The sequence below is a fragment of the Prionailurus bengalensis genome, chromosome A3 (assembly GCF_016509475.1).
Source record: "Prionailurus bengalensis isolate Pbe53 chromosome A3, Fcat_Pben_1.1_paternal_pri, whole genome shotgun sequence".
Classification (NCBI taxonomy): Eukaryota; Metazoa; Chordata; class Mammalia; order Carnivora; family Felidae; genus Prionailurus; species Prionailurus bengalensis.
Window position 1 is genome coordinate 89337803 of NC_057354.1, and position 26549 is coordinate 89364351.

General features: G+C 37.5%; 1 protein-coding gene across 9 annotated transcripts in view; it reads right to left on the reverse strand.

The window, feature by feature from the left end:
• Positions 1 to 26549, reverse strand: part of EXOC6B (exocyst complex component 6B) — a 615219-nt gene that overhangs the window by 477764 nt on the left and 110906 nt on the right. For all 9 annotated transcript variants that reach the window (XM_043603673.1, XM_043603671.1, XM_043603669.1 and 6 more), the window contains one exon: positions 25000 to 25204. In XM_043603673.1, the coding sequence (XP_043459608.1) occupies positions 25000 to 25204 (205 nt within the window). The remainder of the gene's footprint in view (positions 1 to 24999; positions 25205 to 26549) is intronic.

A 26549-nucleotide genomic window follows, 5' to 3' on the forward strand; every position in this document is an offset into this window, starting at 1 on the left:
CTCTCTCTGTGTAAACCCTAAGACCACCATGCTATAAGGAAGCACAGTTCAGCCTACTAGAGGATAAGAGTCCATGCAGAGAACCGAGACAACAGCTGGCACCAACTGCCAGCCACATGAGTGATGCCAGGTGAGGCCAGAAGACAAACTCTCTAGCTATGCCTAGCCTCAAATGCTGACCCATGGAAACATAAGAAATCATGGCAGCATTATTCTAAGCCATTAAGTTTTGGGTGGTTTGTTAAACTGCAATAGATAATTGATAAGCCTGTTAAAAGCCCTGTGTCAAATACATCATGTGGTAAATATAAGGATGATCAAAGTATATCTGAAAGAAAAAAAGTCCCCCCAAATTGAAAATATCTAGAAGACTGTTCGAAAATAAGATATAAATGCATTATTAACAATGGACCTTTCCTCAAATATATCTCCTGCTCTAAGATAGTAGCTAGTGAGAGTAGTACATATGTCTATCATTTTAAATAAATAATATAAACATACTGGAAGATTTATACACAAAAATGGCTTTCTAAAGGCAGTCCATAATCCCAAAAGTTTAGAACCACTGAGTTAACGAAAGAAGTACACATATATAATTTATAAATACAAATAGACAGATATAGGTATAAAAGTTCATTTTATTTTTTATTTTAATTTTTTTAATGTTTATTTATCTTAGAGAGAAAGAGAGAGAGAGAGAGAGAGAGAGAGAGACAGAGCGCAAGCAGGGGAGGGGTCAAGAGAGAGGAAGACACAGAATCCGAAGCAGGCTCCAGGCTCTGAGTTGTCAGCACAGAGCCCAACACACAGGACATGAGCCCACCAGCCACGAGATCATGACCTGAGCTGAAGCTGGATGCTTAACCCACTGAGCCACCCAGGCGCCCCAAGTTCAGTTTCTTTTGAAGCAAAGGTGCCAAAATTTTTTGACAATCTGTAGTGAGCTGCAGTACACTAGTTCATTTAGTAAAGTTGATATAACAGCCTCATCAGACTACCTAGTCCACCTCTATTTCCAGACATTACAAATTCCAAATATCCCAGGAAGTAAGGATCTCCATAGTTCTAATATTTTGTTTTTACTAATACAATGCCTATACCTTACAGTACCTACATTCCTCCCCATCCCGCAATATTTTATTTGTTATACTATTCACTACATTGAGATCACAACACAAGCTCCAAGTTTCCTAGCATGGCAGATTTCTATCTTGGATGCACAGTGACATCATTCAATGACAGAGGAAATGTGGATGAAAAGCACTGGATAGTTTGGTGATGGGAAGAGGATCTATGGTGATATGGCCAATGAAAGGGAGCCTTGAGCATGTCAAGTGCAAAGTGGAAACAGTCACTGAAAACGAAAGCCTGAAAACAAGAGGAGAAGAGGGAATAACAGAACAAAAGACATAACAAAGACAAAACAAAGAAAGGAGACTGAGTAGAAATGGAAGAAATAGCCTTAAACAAGAGGCACAGCCTGTTATCTGAGACTGGAGCTGAAGCAATAAAGAATGATGGACACACAGACAGTTCAGGAAAAAGAGTGCTGAAAGCCAAGGGAGTTTTTGCCTGACAGTCTTCAGTTTCTCTGTGATGTTGGTTAAAAGGCAAGGTCACCCACAAAGAAAAGAGTTATTGACTCTGTGAAGAAAAAGATGAAGTCTTCACCTTCTTGTGTCATACCAAATATTTAAATGAATACCAATTTCGGGGGACCTGGGTGGCTCAGTCATGTGAGTGTCTGACTCTTAATTTCGGCTCAGGTCATGATCCCAGTGTCATAGGATCGAGTCCCACACTGGACTGAGCATTCAGTGTGGAGTCTACTTAAGATTCTCTCTCTCCCTCTGACCCTCCGGCGCACACAGGCACGCTCTCTCTCTCTCTCTCTCAAATAAAAAAAATAAATAAAAAATAAATGAATACCAATTTTAAGTTTACTATCTTATGCTATCTCTAGCTATTTCAAGTCAAAACTAGAACATTCTTTCATTGTTATTTTGCCCTTCTCTATTTCTTCTGTACTACCTGCACAATAGAAATAAGGATGGGGGAAAAAAAAGAGAGAGTACAGAGAGAGAGACAAAAGCACATGAGAAGCCATAGCCAAACCACAATCTGGAAATAAAATCTTATCCATCTTACACAGCAAGATACAATATAGGTCAACTTATTCTCTGACAGCTATCTACTATGTAAACTGGGCTACTCAGAAAAGTTTACCAATACCTTGAACCTACTTGTCAATGTGTTAGTGAATATGGCATCCATTTTTACTAATGATATAAAATTAAATTCTGGGACAGCCAAAACTCTAGTCAACCCTTTACACAATGTAATCTTCACAAATCATAATTAAACTAGAAAAGAAGCATTGTTGAATGTATTACTGAATCTGACACTGATACTGTACCTTAATAATACAGATGGCTCCCACAAGGGATATATAATTGAATACATGTCAGAGAGTGCCTAAATCCCTTGAAATTTTATTTAAAAATTCGTATTCGCATGACAATTTTTCTAAAAACAGCATTCATGACTTTCATTAGTTTCTCAAACAGTTTATGTCCCTAAAATATGTATGAACTATCACTATTGATATCTCTCTTCTCCAATGTTAAAAGACCAACTCTGCTTAAAGACCTCCCAAAAAAGGCAAATAGAACACACGCCCAGTTAGGCCATGGCCTCTTCATCAGGGCAGCAGGAAGACCATATGTTTAGCTGACTAAGATGAGCTAAAGTAATTCTGTTGAGAAGTAGGCTATACTATTTTTTGGCATTTGCTTGTTTTCTTAAATGGTTTGTTTAGAAATAAAAGAAAGGTACAAATTAATAACAGACTTCAACCTAAATAAAAAAATAAGATGATAGTACTGAAAAAAAAAAAAAAAAAGAAGCAGCAGCAGCTCCTTTCCTTATCCTTAAATTGTCTGACACCAGGATAAAATTACCATATTCAAGGACAGTATAGCCCTCAAAAGTAGATTAAGACCACCATGGGTCAAGCTATCCAGTAACGGCACTAAGCATAAAACCTAAGGTAGATATATTTTTATTTATCTTGTGAGATTCAAAGACCATGGAAATATACACACGTGCAGACTGGAAAGACTTTAAGAGAGAAAGGGCTACTCCCAATTGTTGCTTCTGAACAAATTCTTTAAGGAAACTGAAGAACAGAAAAACCTATCTATAAAATTTGAGAATTACAACCTTTTTAAAAGGCTGTTGTGTGATTTCCAGTTTCGTTCTTTGCCTCTTTTTCTTCTCTATAAAGCAATCATGAGTTCCTCAACATATATACGAAAGAGTATTTGCAGGGCGCCTGGATGGCTCAGTAGGTTTAAGCATCAGACTCTTGATTTTGGCTCAGGTCATGATCTCATTCATGGTCATGAGATCGAGCCTTGCATCGGGCTCCACACTGAGTGTGGAGCCTGCCTGGGATTCTCTCTCTCCCTCCCTCTCTCTGCCCCTTCCCTGATCTCTTTCTCTCAAAATAAATAAATAAACATTTCAAACAAATTTTTTTTAAAGACTGTATTTGCTCAATCAGTACTGGAGCACAAATTACAAGCTTAAAATTCACTGGTTACAGGGTTTCATTTTTGAAAGATGAAAAAGTTCTGGAGATGGATGGTGGTGACAATTGCACGACAGTGTGATGTATTTAGTATTTAAACTGTACATTTTAAAATGATGAAAAAGGTAAATTTTATGTTAAGCATATTTTACTACAATAAAAAAAATTTCACTGGTATATAGAAGGGAAAAAGACTCACTGGAGGAGAGTCCAGATAAAATGGTATCTAAGCGAAAACACTCCACTTAGGATTTCAAAGAGAAATTGTACCTTGAGATATCAATGCTGAATAGAATACTCATAGGTGTTGTCACGAAATTAATAGCCTAAGAAGACAGGAAAATATTAAAACTTTTATTATAATATCCATGTAAATTCCCTGTCCTTAACTGCAAAAGTGCTCTGCCAAGGGGAAAGGAAAGTATATGTAGGTATGATATAAGAAGAATTTGCCGAATGCCTGGTATGTACAAAGCAGTGTGCTAGGTTCTTTGGGGACAAAAAGATGAAACCAGATCAGACATACGCCCTCGAAAAATGCCAGTAAATGACTCTCCTCTCAGTTCCACTTCCGGAACTCTGTCATAGGTCCAGGTCCCCCCTCCTCCAAACACCGGCCTCAGATCCCTTTTATTGCCTAGTATTCTGCAGGTGGGCCCCCTGTGGTTTACAGCCCACTCTCCCCAAGGTGGTGTGCTCAGGACAGAACACGCCTTCGGCACTGGCAGTGCAAGGCTGTAGAAATAAAGGCTCTTAAATTCCCTGCTTCTCTCCCAATCTCATTAACATCTCATTGGTAAACAGTGCAAATCATCTCCCCTGGAAGGCTACTCTGATTTCTAAAACAATATTTTTTCAATTTTTAGAAATTTCTAAATACTTACAAATTTATATAAACATCCATTATCACTGTTCGCTTTTAATGGCTAACCACACTCAGAGGCCTCAAATGTTGGCTGACTTCTGAGTTTTAAGCAAACACACACACGTGCAAGGAGGCACCACAACCTGGCAAAGTCTTTTCTTTCCCCCGCCACCCTGCCAGACAAATGTCCTAATCTGCAGAGAATTTTCTCCTCCACATGCACACACGCCAACTAATAATTGAAAGCTGTTCTAAATTTGCTATAGATGTGCAATTAGAAAAGTATGTCAGGAAGGTAAAGTAGCCTGGATTTGTCAACAACTTTTTTTTTTTTTTTGCAAGCTTTCAAAACAAAAGGTAGCCAATGGAAAACTTTCAACTCACAGGGTTAAACTCTTGCTCATTGTGTTGTTCACTAGTGTCTCACAAAGAACGAAGAGTCTAGGAGTGAAAAATTCAACTCTAATGATCTGACCACTTCTCATACTTCCTAGTCCAGGTGTTACTTTCCCTGGCCATCTTGGTGCTGTTGTTTATCTATTCACCTTCCAATGAAGACAGAAAGAATCCATCCCTATAAAATCAGGTTCAAAGGTCACAGAGCCTCTAATGTTTACAATTGCACATGCCTAGAAAAAGCAATAACTTAGGTGATCATCTGTCACTATTTAATTGAGAAAATTAACTTTTCTCTGTTTTGGTTTGAGGTTTATTGCGCTACTGAGATCTGAAACAAAAGGCAATAAGTGAAATGCCACATTTCCGGTCAGTGAGGAGCACAGCAATAATTAATTATAGTTTCTGATAGTCCTCATTACTTGTTCAATGTGCTTCCTATCTTACACTTTTGATACATTTCATGATCAATGGCCAGAGGTTACAGGTAGAGAAGGTTTAACTACAAAGGGGCAGCCCAGGAGAATCTGGAGGTGATAGAAATGTTCTGTACCCTGTCTGTGATGGAGTTACATGAATCTATGCATGTTTTAAAAATTCATGTACACACAAAAAATTACTGTATATAAATTTTAAAACTTTTTAAACTACTTTAGCATACCTGCTAAAACTTTTTGGAGTTTTAGGGAGATCTAGAAGGATGTAAGATTATATAACTAAGCTAGATTCCTCTTGTTCTAGAACATCCTTAGGTCTATTCATCTGGACCGGCTGTTTGAATATTTCTTTTTCTTCCTTTCTTTTTTTTCCCTCACGTATCAGTTCCCTTAGCATTATTTTGATGGAGTTTTTGTGCTCAGTAAAGAAAACATCTGGCAGAGGACAAGAATAAAGCATTTGCTGAGAACACAACAATCCCAGGAATTCTCAACTGGGTTTCTCCAGGGCCAGGTCAAAGGGCACACCATGGGGATTTAGGAAAGGCTCTAGATCCAAACCTCAGACTTGGCTCCACTGCACTCTGCACAGTGCTCTGCACAGTATCTAGGGATACTGAAAAGAAAGTATAGCGCACCAGTAAACTGACCTATTCATACCAAGAATGTCAACACAGAAGAAGATAAAATATTTTGAGCTCAGTATACAGGTCAATCTAGTAACTAAGAAATATAATCACCAGATGCATAATGAAGTTATTTGAGGAGACTGTAGAAAATCTAAGACAACTGCCAACAACAAAATAAAGATCCATTTAAGCCTCACTAATTTTAGTGGCCTGAATTGCTTATTTAAACAGAGTAGCATTTGGTTTCTCAAATTAAAGTGATCATTACAAATATAGTAAAAAACAAAAGCAAATAAAACCCTGCATTTAATAATACTGAAGCCTGAAAATAATAAGGAAAACCTCTTAAGGTTAAAAGAAAATTTCCCCTCCAAAAGTAGTGGCTCATGCTTTCCTACATCAGTTTGTTTAAAGACACTCATGGAAGCGCAATGAGTGGGTGGCTCAATCAGTAAAGCGTCCAACTCTTGATTTCAGCTCACATCATGATCTCACAGTTCATGGAAACCAGCCCCCCTGATTTGGGCTCTGCACTGATAGCACGGAGCTTGCTTGGGATTCTCTCTTTCTCTTTCTTTCTCTCTCTCAAAATAAATAAACATTTTTTTAACAATAAGAATAAAATAAAAAAGTAAAAACACACATAGAAAAAAAGGTGTTGCAATCATTGAATGAGAAGATGGAGAGGTGGAGACCCAGTTGGTATCAGGCTATCAATACCCAAGCTACACCCAAGTGAAGACTTCAATTATCTGATAAAATCACATAGCTCTCAAAACACAAACATCCCAAAATGCCATGTTTATTAAGAACGTGCTGGGTGTTGGAAACAGTGCTAAGTACTTTATATACATCATCTTACTTGACCCTTATTAATAAAAGAAGAATCTAAGACTTTTTGCTCAGTCATGTTCCAAGTGATAGATCCAAGTTTTAACCCAGCTTTTCCGACTCCAAACCTATGCCTTTAATACTGAAGATACTACAAAAGTTTTTCTACAAGAAAGACTTGATCAGGAATAGATATGAGCTTACTTTCTCTAAAAACTATTATAAAGACGGTTGATTGATATTCTGTAGGCTGTATTATCGGTAAAACTGCATGCCGAAGATAAGGGCATCACCTCTCCTGGTCTTCAATAGTGCTAGTCAAATTCATAAAAGTAAATGCCTATTGCCCTTGAGAGTGTCAGCAATGGAACCCGTCTCCTTTCTCCTAAACCTAAATCTACTAAAGGGTCTACATTCTCAGACCATTATCTCAAAGTGTTTTTTTTCTTTTATTTTTTTTTTTTAACATTTATTTATTTTTGAGACAGAGAGAGACAGAGCATGAATGGGGGAGGGGCAGAGAGAGAGGGAGACACAGAATCGGAAGCAGGCTCCAGGCTCCGAGCCATCAGCCCAGAGCCTGACGCGGGGCTCGAACTCACGGACCACGAGATCGTGACCTGAGCTGAAGTCGGATGCTCAACCAACTGAGCCACCCAGGCGCCCCTCAAAGTGTTTTTATAACCACTGTAACCAAACACAATATTTTTTTACATTTTTTTTAATGTTTCATTTATTTTTGAGAGAGAGAAAGAGAGAGAGAGCATGAGCAAGGGAATGGCAGAGAGAGAGAGGGAGACACAGAATCCCAAGCAGGCTCCAGGCTCTGAGCTGTCAGCACAGAGTCTGATGCAGGGCTTGAACCCACAAAGAGTGAGATCATGACCTGAGCTGAAGTCGGCTGCTTAACCAACTGAGCCACCCAGGCGCCCCTCAAATGCAATCTTCTTAAAGTAAGAGTAGCTTTGGTTGGTGTTAATTCCCTTCATTATATTTTATAATGCATAATTCTTCTATTTATATAATGTTACAGTGATTTCTATAGTCACTTACATAAGAAACCTATTTTCTTAGGTATAATGATCCCTGCTAGTCCAATGAAATTATTAAGGAAAGATAAATGAAATGACAAAATATATCTATCATGCTCTATGAAATCTATTTTATAGAATTATATTAAACAGATCTAAACATAGGGTGGAGAAAAACTAAATGTGAGAAAGTACTCACCAAGTTTAACATGGAATTAAGATAGAATAAATTACTATCTGCCAGCAGGGTCCAAGAATTTAATCACATTTAAGTAAAAAATGGCCAAGATTTACAACCATTTTTTGAAAAATTTTTTTAACGTTTATTTATTTTTGAGAGAAAGAGACACACAGAGGGCGAGTGGGGGAGGTGCAGAGAGAGAGGGAGATGTAGAATCCGAAGCAGGCTCCAGGCTCTGAGCTGTCAGTGCAGAGCCCAACAACAGGGGCTTTCACACACAAGCCGTGAAATCATGACCTGAATCGAAGTCAGATGCTCAACCAACTGAGCCACCCAGGCGCCCCAAGATTTACAACCATTTTAAAACATATCTTTGCTGTCCTTGTTTGCTTTGTATACTTTTCACTGTATTGGCATCAGATATTAGAATGTATCTAATCTAATCAGAATTAGTAGTGAAGATATATCAGAATATCAGGAAAATCTGGGATCTGGGAATAACCAGAACTAATTAGTCCTTATCCTTGACTTTAAACACTCTAAAAACATTATACTTGGAATTCTTCTTTAGACCAAGAAGCATTATCTACACAGCTAAATATATATGGTTTTAAATCTTATATCATGGTTGATTTTTAAAACATAAAAGATTCTCTGTTGGGGTTGTCAGCATGTAGGCCTGCACAGGAAGAACCTAAATAGTCAGGTCCTGCAAGCAGGATTTCTAGAACTAGAGAGGAAAAAGAAAGGGAAGTGAGGAAGGAGAAGGGAGAAAAGAACAGGAAAAAAAGGAGACAGGGCACCTAACCAGGTAAGGTTAAATATTTATTCTATATTTTAAGTATTTATTCTGTATTTCTTTTTTTTTTATTTATTTATTTTGAGAGAGAGAGAGTGCACGCAAGAGAGAGAGCAAGGGAGGGGCACAAAGAGAGGGAGAGAGAATCCAAAGCGGGCTCCATCCACGCTGTCAGAGAAGAGCCCGACATGGAGCTCGAACCCAAGAACCATATCACAAACCATGAGATCACAATCTGAGTTGACACTAAGAGACACTTAACCGACTGAGCCACGCAGGCACCCCATTATTCTAGATTTCAATCATGGTGTTTTTATATCTGACTTAAAAAAACACCATTCATACACAAGCAAAGTAAGATAGTAACTTCATAAACAGATATAGCACAAGAATACTAGCTCATTCAGACCTGTAATGTGAGACCACTACCTTTAAACATAAGCTTTAATAGTCCATTCCAATGATGACAAGAGAAATACATCTTGCTTCCAGTCATCTCTTAGAAAGGCAAACAGAGGCTGTCCCTGACCAGGTCTAAACTTTATCTGATAATAAGGTGGTTGTTCTCAGGCTCCTCTGTAGTAATGTTGAATAGTAATTAGGCTGTATATTTATATATTGTATTTACATTTTAAATAACCTCTTTCATATTCCCGCATATGTCAGAAGGTAAATTACATTATAAAAACATACCCAGATAGCACCTTACTTGTTAATAATTTCAATTCATTTCTACCCCATAACACAGATCTACAGTACTGATCTCAAGTTCAAGTCAAAAGTTAGTTCAATGAACTGAACTGCACTTCCACATTAGTGTGGTACATTTATTCATGATACTGGGGGGAGTAGGAAATCCCAGGAGTGTTACAATAGAATGAAGTTCAGTTATTGTACAAACCACCCAAGAAAAACTTCACAGTGTGGGTCATGTTCCTTTATTTTAAATTCAACAGAAAGTTTAGTTTCCCAATGAAGTAATAATGAGGCCACTGGCTCTCTCCCACAAGATTCTGAGGCCAAGCCAATTAATTATATGAAGGCCAGCCTATCAGCACTATTTTCCTTCACTGGTCTTCTAATTCACTCTTCCTCATCTTCTCCTGAGGCTACACAGGCACCACTCACTCATCAGAACACATGCCCAAGGACAAACGAAATGAGTTTGTGGGCTGCAGTAGTGGCAGGGGTGGGGAGTGTGATATTTTTCAACCAAAAGAAAGTGTTGAAGAACACACATTCTCTTCTCAACAGGGATAAATATTTAACTTAAGAATCCAAGGCAGGAGCACCTGGGTGCTCAGTCGGTTAAGCGGCCGACTTCGGCTCAGGTCATGATCTCGCGGTCCATGAGTTTGAGCCCCGCGTCGGGCTCTGTGCTGACAGCTCAGAGCCTGGAGTCTGTTTCAGATTCTGTGTCTCCCTCTCTCTGACCCTCCCCCGTTCATGCTCTGTCTCTCTCTGTCTCAAAAATAAACGTTAAAAAAAAAAAATTAAAAAAAAAAGAATTCAAGGCAAGGGAAAGAGATCATTCTGATCATCACAAATTTTCAATCTTTATCATCACCTTCAAGATTTTTATATTTATAAAAAACATTTGCTTTGTTGCCCATTATATTATTTAATCTGCTCTCTTCTTTAGTAAGGCACACAATATAACAGAGGACCAAATGGACCTTAATTTAACTTACATCTAACACATAATTATGATCCCATCTTGCCACAGCTAACAAGAAATCTGAAAAACAAAGACTCCTCAATTACCCCACATAAAGCAGAAAAGAAAATCAATAATCATAAAGGTAAATAATCCCTTAAATAAGGGGAACTCTTTCTCTCTACCCTGAAAGTTGAAACTTTCCCACCTCATATCCAGTCCACCAACAAATCCTGTCTACATGTATTCCAAATCTGATGACTTATATTTCTTTTTTTTTTCAATATATTTTATCTAAGTTATACACACAAGGCTACACATAATTAAGTTGTACACAGTCAAATCATTCTATAGGGTTTGTTATGAAAAGCAAGTTTCCTCCTTTCCTCTTTCCTCCTAAATCTGCTCCCCAGACTCAACCACTCTTTTGCTGTTTATTTACTTTACCCTCTTTACCTTTATATAGCATGCTTATGTGTGCTACAGCCTGTTTTTTTTCTGACTGTTTAAATTGTGGTAAAATTTACATAACATACAATTTTCCATATTAACCATTTTTATTTTTATTTGATCTCCCACTTGTCACTTTTTTTTTTTAGTTTAGTTTTTTAATTTACATCCAAGTTAGTTAGCATATAGTGACACAATTATTTCAGTAGATTCCTTAGTGCCCCTTACCCATTTGGCCCATCCCCCCTCCCATAACCCCTCCAGCAACCCTCTGTTTGTTCTTCATATTTAAGAGTCTCTTATGTTTTGTCACCCTCCCTGTTTTTATATTATTTTGCTTCCCTTCCCTTATGTTCATCTGTTTTGTACCTTAAAGTCCTCATATGAGTGATATCATATGATATTTGTCTTTCTCTGACTAATTTTGCTTAGCATAATACCCTCTAGTTCTATCCACATAGTTGCAAATGGCAAGATTTCATTCTTTCTGATCGTCGAGTAATACTCCATTGTATATATATACCACATCTTCTTTTATCCATTCGTCCATCGATGGACATTTGGGCTCTTTCCATACTTTGGCTATTGTTGATAGTGCTGCTATAAACATTGGGGTGCATGTGTCCCTTCGAAACAACATACCTGTATCCCTTGGATAAATACCTAGTAGTGCAATTTCTAGGTCGTAGGGTAGTTCTATTTTTAATTTTTTGAGGAACCCCCATACGGTTTTCCAGTTTTCCAAACTGGCCGCACCAGTTTGCATTCCTACCAGAAGTGCAAAAGAGATCCTCTTTCTATCTTCACCAACATCTGTCATTGCCTGAGTTGTTAATGTTAGCCATTCTGACAGGGGTGAGGTGGTTGTCTCATCGTGGTTTTGATTTGCATTTCCCTGATGATGACTGATGTTGAGCATTTTTTCATGTGTCGGTTGGCCATCTGGATGTCTTCTTTGGAGAAGTGTCTATTCATGTCTTTTGCCCATTTCTTCACTGGATTATTTGTTTTTTGGGTGTTGAGTTTGAGAAGTTCTTTATAGATTTTGGATATTAACCCTTTATCTGATATGTCATTTGCAAATATCTTCTCCCATTTTGTCAGTTGCCTTTTAGTTTTGCTGATTGTTTCCTTCACTGTGTAGAAGCTTTTTACTTTGATGAGGTCCCAATAGTTCATTTTTGCTTTTATTTCCCTTGTCTCTGGAGATGTGTTGAGTAAGAAGTTGCTGTGGCCAAGGTCAAAGAGGTTTTTGCCTGCTTTCTCCTCGAGGATTTTGATGGCTTCCTGTCTTTCATCCGTTTTGAGTTTATTTTTGTGTAAGGTGTCAGAATGGTCCAGGTTCATTTTGCTGCATATCGCTGTCCAGTTTTCCCAGCACTATTTGCTGAAGAGACTGTCTTTATTCCATTGGATACTTCCTGCTTTGTCAAAGATTAGTTGGCCATATGTTTGTGGGTTCATTTCTGGGTTCTCTATTCTGTTCCATTGATCTGAGTGTCTGTTTTGGTGCCAGTACCATATTGTCTTGATGATCACAGCTTTGTAATACAGCTTGCAGTTCATATGTTAACCATTTCTAAGTGTAAAGTCCTGTGACATTAGGTACCTTCCTAGTGTACAACCATCACCACCATCCATCTTCAGAACTTCTTCATTTTCCCCAACTGAAACTGTGTAGCCATTCAAGACTAATCCGTCATCTCCTCTACCTCAGCCCCTGGAAACCATCATTCTATTATTTGTCTTTATAAATTTGACTACTTCAGGAACCTCATAAAAATGGAACCATACAGGGGCCCCTGAGTGGTTCAGTCCATTAAGCGTCCAACTCTTGATCTCAGCTAAGGTCTTGATCTCAGGGTCATGAGTGCAAGCCCTACATTGGGCTCCACACTGCATGGGAAGCCTACTTTGAAAAAAAAAAGGTGGAACCACACGTTATTTGTCCTTTTGAGCCTGGCTTATTTCACTTAGCATAATGTCTTCAAAGTTCATCCATGTGGTAGCATGTGTCAAAATTCTCTTGTTTTTTAAGACTGAATAATATTCCATTATATGTATGTACCACATTTTGTTTATCCATTCATCTGTCAATGAACCCTTCAGCTGCTTCTACCTTTCGCTATGTGTTAGTTTTAAGCATTATCTATTGACATTCCATCATGGAAGATGAGGATTTAGGTCTCTTTCACATACATAACACACCAGCACCACATATCTGCCTGCAGTGTCCATTCACCTACTCCTCCAAAACAGGACAAATCCTCTAATTTATATAATTTATAGATATAGATAACTATATTTATATAGTTATAAATGCTAAATGAATCTATTAGATTCATAGATAAATTATATAAATGCAATCCACAGCCAAGCCATGTCAGATACTATGATCACTTTTCCTTTCTTACACAATTTTGGTTTTCTGGAGTTAAGTTTTCTTGTTTTTAAGTTTGCTTAAGTTCTTTAAGTACTTAGCATTACTTTATTCCCAAATTCTCCCCAACTATCTGAATTTCCTCTCAGTGTGTACAAATACATCCAATATTCTGCCACTTTCACCTTCTCAGAATACCTCTTTTAAACTTTCTAGGGGCGCCTGGGTGGCGCAGTCGGTTAAGTGTCCGACTTCAGCCAGGTCACGATCTCGCGGTCCGTGAGTTCGAGCCCCGCGTCGGGCTCTGGGCTGATGGCTCAGAGCCTGGAGCCTGTTTCCGATTCTGTGTCTCCCTCTCTCTCTGCCCCTCCCCCGTTCATGCTCTGTCTCTCTCTGTCCCAAAAATAAATAAAAAACGTTGAAAAAAAAATTTTTTTTAATAAATAAATAAATAAACTTTCTAAAACACTCCAGACTGTGCTGGTTGTACTTTCTGCCTGCTTCCCCACTGTCAACCAACTCCCTCTCTTTTAATCATCATGTTAGAAACTCCATTTGTCCCTCTCCTCTCTTGGGTTATCTATGCCCTCAACATCCTATATCTTTCCTTTTTGGGGGTGGGAGGGAGGAGTGGTCATAGGAAGCAAATTTTTGAGGACTTTCATTACTGCAAACATCTTTATCCTATCCTTACACTTGCTTGATATTGTAGCTAGATAGGGAAATATGGATGGGTAATCATTTTCCCTTAGAACTTTAAAGATATTGCTCTGTTTCAGTCTACGTTCCAGTATTGCTATAAACCAAAATCATTTTGACACTGAATCTTGTTTTTTATCTCTAGAAACATTTAGGATTTTCTATTTGACCTCTGACCTCTGATATCACACAACATGCCTGGATCTAAGACTATTTTGATCCCTTTTGTTAGGCATTTGATTGATCTTTTAATCTTGGAAGTTCATGTCTTAGAATTTTGGGAAATTTTCCCATTATTATTTCCATGAATTCCTTCCCTTCATTTTCTCTGCTTTCTTTTTCTAGAACACCTAGTACTCAAATGCCAGATATCCTAGACTGACCCCCTAATATTCTTAGATCTTTTCTATTTCCCATGTTCCATCTCTTTTTCCCTTTACTCTTCTCTTTGGGGGATTTTTTCCACTTTATTTTCACAACCCTCCTTTCAGTTTTTTTTTGCTATCATATTTTTAATTGCCAAACATTCTTTTTGTTCTCTGAATTTCTCCTTTTGTGTAGCTTTCTTGTTTTTACATATAAAATTTTTTCTCTTATCCTTCTAGCTCTATTGATTGTTTTGCCTTTTACGTTTTGCTGTTCTTGCATAATATCTTCTCCAAGTTGCTTCTTTATATGTGCTTGTTCTGACCTCTAACTGTTATATTAGAGGATTTTCTCAAATGTCTGCTGATCCTTAGTGATCTGCTCATATTTCAAGTTGGGAAACTAAAAGCTAATGTCTATGCATGTGCATGAGTCTAGTCAACTGTGGATTTCAAAATGATCTGACTGGTCCATTTGGTTGAGGACTACCGAGTGGACATACCTTTAGGACAGTTCTTTTGCACTAATCATATTATTCACAGTACTTTCCAGTCTCATACCTGAAGGGTATAAACCTGGCTATCAGAGCCCTAGAGACCAAATCAGAGAAGAGGGCTATAAAATGCAAGTTGAATCTCAATACTCAGTATACAAACTTTCACTATTTTTATACCCCCAACTTGTGTCTATTGTCCTCTGGTCTTCTGCTAGAGCTGGGATAGGGCAGTCACCTGGTGGAAAAAGCTGGGGAAGGAATCAGGTTGTCTAACTGCTTTTGAAATAGACAGTCAACCAATCCCTCTGTCTGAACATCAGTTTACCCCTCTTTTCCCAAAGGAACCTAATGCTAGCAATTTCTTAGACATGGGGGTTCTGCAAAACACTAAAAATTGGATTGTCCCAAGCTTTTTCTACTACTGGCTTAGGACTGAATTTTCTTGGATATGCTAGGACAATTATCACACACAACACACCTTCCTACATTCCAGCTTCCAAATTATGTTGTTATCATCTAACCCTCCTATATTCTTTACGTTTGAGAGCTCATGCTGTAAAAACAAAACAAACAAAAAAAAACAAAAAAACCTTGGCTATTGTTTTTACAAGTTTGAAGAGGTAGAAAATATAAGTGTATATGTTGAATTCACCATTTTTAACAAGAAGTCAATTTGATAACCTCTTAGTACCTCCATAGTACTTACAGAAAAGGTCAAAACCCATTCAAAAAGCAATTACAGATATTTTCACGTACTTAAGAATGTAATAGGAGACTAAGAGCATATACCTTAGAACATTGTTTTTAAATATGTCTTTTCCTGAAAAATGTTAAGGTGTAGGTATATTAAATTTAATTAAATAACACAATAGACATTAATTGATTAACTATTTATTAACTATCTACAATCCCTAAGTACTATGCTAGTAAGGTACTGGAGCTATAAAAATAAAACCGTACCTCTGTCCTTATACAGACCACAGACTGGTTGGGAAGACAGATAAGTAAAGCAGCAATCACATTAATGGAGTTCCCCACTGCTATGAGATGTCACCTTGGAGGGCCCTTGTGGCTCTCCACCTTCACCATTCTCCTAGCTTAGCAACAAGCTAGTTCAGTAAAACTGACTTAGCTCTTCTGAAGAATACTAGGTCTCTTTAGCTGATATAAGTGGCATTGATATGACAATTCCCCTTACCAAGACATTCCTCTGACCAGCAAGGATCCACCTAATATGTATTGACTGTCTTCTGCTTCCTCCCAGCTTCCCTATAACTGATCTAGGGCAGGGTCCCTCTCCTGAGGCACATCCTGCTGTTTGTATAGCAAAGCTGAACCCATCAGCCCCCTCCAGAAAATGACAGTTGAATGATGTTCCCACGCACTGTGCTGACTTTTCTGCCTATAAGGTTTACTGAGGGAATACTTACTTTACACCCGTATAGTGTGATGCTCATTGGTGTGTGTTTATGCTTCTTGCATGAGACCACCTTTGTCACTTATGAAATTCTTATATTTGGGTCAATTTCTATACTTGTATTCCATTCTACTTGTTAGTTTATTTTTATGATACTATGTTTTATTATTGCTCAAAAGCCAAGGTTCAGTAAAAGAAATATTCTCAAAAAAAAATTAATCTTAAAATTAGTGAAATGTGTGTGTGTGTGTGCATTCCATACACACACACACACACACACACACACACACACACAATCTATAGGTATATATATTTGTGAGCAATGATATAAGTATCATAATAACTGCTCCTCCTCTAGATTCTCTAAGCACTGTTTTATTTTAGGATGAGCACACCAGAAAACCATAAGCTGTACTGAGAATCCATATGGTAATTTTCTCTTAAGTTTAATAAAAGAAAAATTTCTCCTAATAAGCTGATATGCTTTGCTTGGTCAAAGCAAATAAATATTATGTTTATTATAAATGCACACATATATATATGCCATAGTTTCCCTTTTTCTGTTAACTTTCTGTTAAAACAGAAAGTTCAAAACCAAACTGTGATACTGTCTTCAAATCAGATTTGAAAAATAATCTTTCCGGGGCGCCTGGGTGGCGCAGTCGGTTAAGTGTCCGACTTCAGCCAGGTCACGATCTCACGGTCCGTGAGTTCGAGCCCCGCGTCAGGCTCTGGGCTGATGGCTCGGAGCCTGGAGCCTGCTTCCGATTCTGTGTCTCCCTCTCTCTCTGCCCCTCCCCCGTTCATGCTCTGTCTCTCTCTGTCCCAAAAATAAATAAACGTTGAAAAAAAATTTTTTTTCTTAAAAATAAAAAATAAATAAAAAAAAAAATAATCTTTCCTCTCTCATCCCAACTCAACACCAGTACAAGGATATTGATCTTCTATACTTCATAGTCGTCTAATATATACATGATTTTTAACTGAAATCAGGTCCAAAATGTTTCAGAAGTATATATAACAAATAATTTTTTTTAAGGCAAGGAGAAAAAAGCTGTCTAAAAACAAGATCTAATTCAAGGCCGAAAACTGCCACTAGAAATTTAATTTTAGGAAGGAAAAAAAAGTATTTCAACACATCAAGTTTAACCTCTAATTATCTTCACCTCCACACTGTTAAGAGTCTATTCGTAGTCACTATTCACCTAGAATAGTTCTCTTTTTTTTTTTAATTTAGCATTTATTATATCCCTGGGACTGAACTAAGATACCTGATTTCCCAAAATTTTTCACATCTTTAAAAGAGAATTAAAAATTCCAACTTTATAGAATTGTGCAGACTGACAGGGATGCTTAGCAACCTACTCATTGTAATATAGCTACCAAATGGCAAATCTAGGAGTCTAACCCAAACTCCAAAGTCTATTCCGTTAACTATCATAATAGTAAACTCAATCCCTGCTATCAGACTATCTACCATACTCTGATTGCCATTCTGATTGCTGCTTATTTCAATAATCCCTATAAAACAGCTCTCATATTCCCCTACCCCACCCCCAGGCCTTCCACACCATTAAAGACCAAGGAGTAAAAACCAGTACAAATATATAAATACTGAAATCAAGAAGAAAAGAGAATATAAAGTGAATCCAAGAATACCAGACCAACTGAGCACCAGATTCTCTGACTCTAAAAGTCACATGCTGTTGGAGTTTTGCATAGAATCCAGCACAAAAGAGGTTTCAAGGGCACTACTGCTTTTCCTTGGCAGTCATCACACGGCCTGTGTTAGCTCAGTTCATAGTATGGAGCCAGATCTAAGTCAAAGGATGTTCTACACAATAAATAAAAGAGCACATTTTGCTCTAGTCGAGACTTAACCAAAGAAAGTCAAGGGTTGAGGGCGCCTGGGTGGCGCAGTCGGTTAAGCGTCCGACTTCAGCCAGGTCACGATCTCGCGGTCCGTGAGTTCGAGCCCCGCGTCAGGCTCTGGGCTGATGGCTCAGAGCCTGGAGCCTGTTTCCGATTCTGTGTCTCCCTCTCTCTCTGCCCCTCCCCCGTTCATGCTCTGTCTCTCTCTGTCCCAAAAATAAATAAACGTTGAAAAAAAAAAAATTAAAAAAAAAAAAAAAAAGAAAGTCAAGGGTTGAAAGAACCATGGAGACAACTAACCTCACCCAAGGAGCAGTTTCTTTAAAACCAGTTACTAAAGGAAGACTGCTTAGGAGCCTTCAATTTCTTTTATGGGCAACCAGTTCCTCTTCTAAGCAGCAGTTATACAACCCATATAATTTGGCAAAGCCAAGTTAGAATTTTAAAAGTAAATAAATCCCTCCCTTTGTTAAACAGCTTCACATAGAAATCAACCTAGCCAAGAATGTTTATATTACAAATGTTACTTCGCCTCACAACGCCTAAGGCAAACTAATCAAAATAAGAAATACAGAACTTCCCTCCTGTACAAATCAGTTCCATAACAAGTGAATTACAGAAATCAATTTCAAGAGGAAAACTAGAAGACAGCAGACAATTAACAAAAAAGAAGTCTTTAGACATTTTTTAAAAAATCACTTCAAGCCAAAATGAAGTTCTAAAATAAGATATGTATAGTGTTTTGGAAGCATACAGGAAGAAAATCAACTTAAAAAATAAGACAGGATAAAAGGTAGGGTTTTTCTACATACTTTACAGATGGCTCTATTTCCCATGGCAGAAGCCACAGGTGGGTCCACTAAATGCTATCAATCCAATACCATGTTAAATATATATATATATATATATATATATATATATATATATATATACACACACACATATACACACACACACACACACACATATATACAGGAAATGAATGAATATTGAAGATTTTTTGAAAATAAAAACATGACTACTTAACTTAAAATTCAACAAGGGAATAAATAGCAGAATGGACAATTTTTAAATTCCTCCTCAGATTCTACTAAATGGTTGAACTTCTAATTTTCATACTTTCACATTTTCTTACTTTTCTGCAGCTTTTTAGGTACGTGGGAAGACAGATGAAAAACTCAGAGACTTTTAGCTAGACACCATTTTAAACTAGATTATACCACTCTTTCCTAGCTCCAAAGCAAAATAAAAACGTACAGGTTAGTAAAAAAGTAATTCTACTCAAGACCAAAATAATGGAGTATATTAATTTTCGACTCCTGTAATAAATTCCTATAAACTTAGCAGCTTAAAACCACACAGTTATCTCAGTCTCCATGGGTTAGAAGTTCAGCATTTGCTGGGTCTTCTGCTCAGGATCTCACCAGGCTGAAATCATGGCGTCAGTCAGAGCTATGGTCTCATCTGGAACTCAGGGTCCTCTTCTAAACTCATTTATATTATAGGCAGAATTCAGTTCCGTGTGGTTGTAGGATTCTGGACCCCATTTCCTTGCCAGCTGTTAGCAACAGCTCTCAGCACCTCAAGCTGCCTATACAGTTCCATGCCACCTGGCCCCTCCAAAACACAGCAATTTACTTCCTCAAGACCAACAGTAGCACATCTGCTGCAGCTTTAAATCTCTCTAACTTCTATATCTGATCTCCACTCCCTCTTTTAAAGGAGTTTGCCTGGTTAGATCAGGCCACATAATCAAGGAGGAGGATTTTACAGGATGCATGTACCAAGGGAGCAGGAATCTAGGGGCCATCTTGGAATTCTGCCTACCACATGCAATCAAAGCAAAAAGCTTCCTAATGATAAAGCTTTATCTAGAGACAATATAACACTTTGAATACAGAGGAATGGATAAACCACATATCCTTCAGATCAGCCTCAAAAAGTATTTTTTGCAACGTATCTTTTGATAAAATTGGACAACAGTTTGAGATTATAATAACAGATAAAAGTTTGGAGCCTAATTTGGTCATTAAAGTTTAATCAGGGTGGAGCCTTCAGGTACTTTTGCTTTTGCTGGTATATCCCGAAAAGAAACCAATCTACCAGCTGCCTCCATCATTTCACAGTACCAAGGACAGAGTTCACCCATAGATCAATGCAGCAACTCAGGATATGGTGGGTAGAAGGCAAAGGGAGATGTCGACCATGAAAAAGCACAATCATCTACCTAATTTCTAGAAGAGCTCAAACCAGCAACCAGTATTAAGTAAGACTTTCAAACCTATTTTGTCATATGGTTCCAAAGAAACCTACTTAGAAAAAAAAATTTTAAAGGAAAAGAACAAATTTCTATAGCCAAACCTGTGGTTGCTAAACTGAAAATAATAATGATGATGACAAAGTTCTAAATGGCATCATTGACAATGATGAAAATGAATTTACTAAAAACTGAATTAGTAAATCAGAAGGCACACATATGCAGGGCAGGGGGGAATGTCAAAGAGATGAAATAGCAAAGAAAAAAGGCAAGAGAATGGAAGATACGTTTTTTTTCAAACCTATATGGTAGCAGATTGTATCAGAGGCTAGCTAGCTATTCAACAAACCTATTTCTTGTTCTGCCTGGTCACACAGATAGACTAGATTTCCAAGCCTCACGTGCAGTGTGCAAGCTATAGCCAATGTAATATTGGCAGCATGATTTGTATCACTTATAAGCCTGGTCCATAAAAATCCCCCAGGCCTTATTTACTCTTTTTCCTTCTGAAACAATGTTAGAAGACATGTGTTGAAGTGATAGAGCCACAAGTTAAGAAAAGTCCTGGATCCCTTGATGGTCACCTGAAGAAGAGCTATGCTACAAGGAGGATCCACTTCAGACTTCCAGTGAGCAAAAAATGAAACTTCTATGGTGAGATTTTAGAGCTTAGCTATTACAACAAGCAGAATTTTTTAAGGAAAACAGAAACTAGTATTGAAAGAACGGTTTTGCCTTAACAACGACAACAACAACAAAACTAAAATAAATGGCATTGATTTAGAGGTCAGGCAACAGGCAGCAAAAATATCTCTTTAACAAGTTGAAAGCCTGGAGAAGCCTGTAATACTGTGGCAAAACAACCAGTAAAACTGGAACCTAAAAATAAATGAGAAGGCACACCACATGCCTATTAGGCCTGCAGCCTGATAAGTCAACGGAGAGTCAGAGTTATAACATACATCGGCATTTACTTTCTGCTTTTAGCAAGGTATTACATAAAAGAGATGAGCACAAAAAGAATCTGCTGGTTTGCAAATAAAATTATAGGAAACAGAAGAAGTCCAGACACTTGGGCCTCAGAGAGTTAGAAAGCTGAACACATATAGAATCCCAACAGAAAAAGAATGGTAAAGGGCTGAGTAATAACATCCAAAGAATACTTCTAGTTGAACAAAGTGACCCAATTCCAAAGCAAAATCAGATTCAGGTATGGTTCTCTTACTCATTATTTCATATAGCCTCAAAGTAGGGACATTAAAGCAAGAAAGGCATAAGGCAAAGCCTATGCTCCCCCAACTCCACTACCTTCCCAATAGGGGCAAAGAAAAAAATCATTCCTCAAAATTATAGTTAGAAAAGAGCACCGGCTCTGGTGTCCACAGAGAACCTCTAGGAAAGAAACAGATCAGAGGCTTACTAAGTTTTGAGGTAACTATAATGCCCACAAATCTGGACTAAATAAACTTTTAACTGTTTAGAGCCTTAAAACAACCCTTGGGGCCCCTAACACCTGAAGAAGCAGAAAGCAGGCAGTCAAAGATAAACACACACACACACACACACACACACACACACACACACACACACTTAATACCTATAACTATATAGGGGGTATATGCATAAATATATACACACTTACAGATATTAATGTGGATATATCTAGAAATAGAGAGAGAAGAGAGAAGGAGACAGAGAGATAGTCTAAGAAAGGTATATTCCACAGCACTTGCTTCTTTTTGAAAAAGAAAAAAACAGACAAAGAAAAAACAGAGTGCAACTAGGAGCCAGGAAGAACAGGCAAAGGAATTCCTCTCAGAGTGTTAATGTCTTAGCAAAAAAAGATCCACTATTACCAAGCGAGAAAGATTTCCCAATGATGGCCCAAAAAGATTACATGATTTGCATAAGAAGCAGGGAATACTGTGTGTCTCCCATTATTCCCTTTTCTATATGTAAGTTTTTGTTGTAGTTATTCTATTCTAGCCTCTTCATTGGAGGTGGGAGAGAACACAGGTGTAGATAGCTTGTCATCTGATTTCCTGGTCAGCAGCCCATCTGGATCTGGAGACGTATCCGGATCTGATGAAGAGTTGTGAGCATCCCTGAAATATACTAGACTTTGAAATGGATGTACTAATTAGATGGGATACTAGAGTACCCTCCTTGGGAAGGGTTAAGTGTATTCTATGGACAAGAGGAAGACTGAAGAGTTATTTGATGACCAAAGGGTAGACTGTGTCAGAAACTAGCTACTATTCACCAAACACGTATCTTTCTCCTCTTAATGATAGAGTGAGATTATATTTTCTCAGCCTCCTTTGCAGGTCGGTAAAGCCAAGTAATTAGGTTCTGGCCAATGAAATGTGAGTAGAAATAATAATATGTTGCATCCATGACTAGCCCTTAAAAATTATCCTACGTGCAAAATTCCCTGGCCCTTCTGTACCAATCTTCAAACCCACATTAAAAATAGCAGAGCCACATGATGAAAAGATGCCCCAAATAACCAACGCGAAGAAAACCATCACAAGTCAGAAACACCATTTTGGGCTTGACATAAATGAAAAATAAACCACACTCTATCCCTCTTTTCCAACATCCACGAATTCAAATAAATATTTATTGAACAACTACTATGTACAAAGTATGTGGTAATTTCTCTCTTTCCTACTTTCCTTACTTTTTAGGTACTACAGATTTTAAAATGTGTTAAGATATTTTTATTCAAAGATCTTAACTAACATAGCATAGGATAGCCATGCATGCAGTAAGAGCTATATTTGATATAAATTTTATAGGAAGTATGAAGGGTCATCAGTTAATTAAAAGTCCTGAATCTACAACAGTTTTCTTCACCATTTCTTTATACGGCACAGATATACCAAATAGCTAATAGTTTACACAGACTGAGTGCCACAGCAGACAAATTTTGCCTCAGTGTAACCTAAATTCTACTATAGGATCTGACCTTTACAAGCTGTATGAACTTTAGCAAGACACTTCCCTGCCCTGGGCCTTAATTTCTTTAGATAATTAAGAGGTGAGACAAGATAATCTATATTAAATGAAATAATAACATTGTGTCTTTCACCAAAAAGGAATTGAAGTTAATTTCTCAAGCAGAGGGCTAAAAGAAAAGGCAAGTTTAAAAAAGAATGCTTCTGGGGTGCCTGGGTGGCTCAGTCAGTTAAGTGTCTGACTTCAGCTCAGGTCATGATCTCACAGTTCATGAGTTTGAGCCCTGCATCGGGCTCTATGCTGACAGCTCAGAGCCCGGAGCCTGCTTCAGATTCTGTGTCTCCCTCTCTCTCTGCCCCTCTGCTGCTCGCACTCTGTGTGTCTCTGTCTCAAAAATAAATAAACATTAAAAAAATATTTTTTTAAAGAATGCTTCCACAGAGACTTTGTACTATACTCTCCTATATTTTGAAAGTTTAGAAAAAAATCTGTCAAACACAACAGGGACTTGTCTTGCAGAATACCTTCATTCCCGTACTCAAAAAATACACCCAGCAACACAGATATATTTTCAATGATTAATTCTGTTTCTTCACCACTAAAAAAATGACATGATGTATTATTCCCATCAGGCTTATCATCATCAACTAGTTTTAAACTTTCCACATTAGAAAGTGTAGCATTGAAAAATTTAAAAGAAGGGGTAAAGAATATCAGCGTTGCCTTAGGAATTTCCAACAGGCAAACCTCTTTTGCAAAATCAGACATCTGAAAAATTACCAAGACTTGTTGAGATCAAAAATATAACCTGCTCCCTCTTTCCTCCCAGAATGATAAGAACTATATATGACTTATTCAAGAACATAGTTGTTTGTAGAACCAAACAACACTTTGCATAAACAATCAAATCTTCTGTTTATCGTTGTAAGCTACATCATAAGGTATACTGAGATATTTCAATAAAACCCATGTGATTTAAATTTCAGAAGAGCAAGTAACACTGAAAATCATTACTGCTCTTTTATTCACAATGACAAAAGAAAAGAAAAGAGAAATGACAAAAGAAAAGATGTTTCTTGGTGGCTTTCATGACTTGGAGATGAAGATACTGCAATAAAAAAAAATAAAGAAAGAAAAAACCTGAAAATTCTAATATGTTTGTTAATTTATAAGCTATAAAGAAATCTCTTTCTGTGATCATAATTCACAGCATTTCCCAAAAGGCCTTGTTTCATTGATACCCACTGATATCAGAAATAACAATTACAGAAATATTTATAAACAACACAATACCTTGTTTACATAGTAAGTAATCAACCAAAGATACCTGCAGCACAATTTAGCTCATTACCGAGAAAGAGACCTTTTAAAAATCTTGGGCTTCAAATCATATCCAAAGTGAAGGAAAATATTCAAAAAATAGAAAGACCTCTTCAAAGTCCCAATATAAACCATCACAATCAATCCATATTTACTGAACATCCACAGAGCGAAACAATAAACTAGCAAATAATTCACTGCTCTGTTAAAAAAATAAAACACATTTTTAATCATGTGTCCCCATAAAGAGGAAGGACTTCCCTAAAATGACGAGAAACAGTTAAGACACTTACAAAGAGAAACCTGTATTTAACTGAACACTAGCAAAGTCATTGGCCAACCTATCATAAACACAAGACCTACTTGCTTCATGGCAGTCTCTCCGATTTTGTCTGAATGTTTGCGGATACTCTCCAAAAAGTCTTTGAGATCAGACATAGAAACATCCTTAATTTCTTCTCGAAGCTTGGGGATGTTGTCCACCATCACCTTGCAGAATCGATAGTGGCTTACTTGAGGCAGATAGGTATGCTCTAGATGTTCCAGAGTTTTCAGTGCAGGATAATGCCTATAAAAGGAATTGTATCACCTTTAGCTCAACTCAGTCTTCTTTAGGGCCACAGATATATTCCTCAGGTAAAATTTCTGGCCTCAATTAGTTTTGATTGTACATTAAGACAAATACAGTATTAAGTTTCAATAAAAACATCAATGGGAAAGTGTCAAATGATTAAAAATTAATATATGCACTAAAGGACTCAATAAATTCCAATCAAAAAAGATTTTACCCCAAGAAAATAGAAAACTTAGAAAATCTACCAATTAAATTATACAAAAAATAAATGAAAATACAAGATGATCATATCAATGCCAAAACAATCATCCTATAAAATAAAGTACCTAAGTTTAAACTTCCAACTATGGCACAGGGAAGAACTCAGAAAATCTTCTACCCAAAAAAACAAATACCATCAAACCTTTTCAGGGCTCTGGAAATTGACAAAGGAGAACAAATTGAAAAGTGTTTTTTCATGAAAACTGTTGGAAGTGTTTCATGAAAACAATGGAACTTTGTGGTGCTCTCTCCTGGGGCTTCCTCCATCAACCCTCCAACTCTACCCACTCCCCATTCCCCCTCCCTCCCATTGGTTATATTGGCTTGTCATGAAAACCAGCAGCTTCCCTGCCTTTATAAGGAGTGGCATTATTAGGAAAAGTAGCAAACTCCAGATGGATGGATGGATAAATGGAAGGAAGGATAGAAGGAAGGAAGGAAGGAAGGAAGGAAGGAAAGAAGGAAGGACGGACAGGAGGGAGGGAGGATGGATGGGTCCCGCTCTCCTGGCCTGAAGTTAGTCTGGGTTGGGATAAAGGGCAGATTGGAGGACTAACCAGAAATTTAACAGAAGTATGTAAATAAGAGACCCATGAAAGGGCCTGGTAGCTCTTAGTATATCCTAGCTGATTGAGGCTGTACACACATGCAGAAAGACACCCAAAAGAGCCTAAGCACTCCACACAACCCTGGCTGACAAGGAGGCAGCAGGCACACATGTAGAAAGCTTGGCAGAAACTAAAAGCTCAGGCTGATTTGAAAACTGCCTGAAATTTTGATGTATTCTGTTGCTTACACACAAATCCACTGACAAAGGGTGAAAACCTTATTGGCTCAAGTTTGTTTGAGTGAAAACCTTGGACTAATCCTTAGTTGATGACTATCTTTTAACAATAAAAATGAAGTACATTCCAAAATAAAGACAGAGAATTCCTTGATCTGCCTTACAAAAAATACTAACGGAAGCCAGAAAAGAAATGACAACAGAAATTAACTTTAAGTCACAGAAATAAATGAAGAGCATAGGAAATAGTAAATATATGTGAAATACAAAAGAGTAAATAATATATTTTTTCTT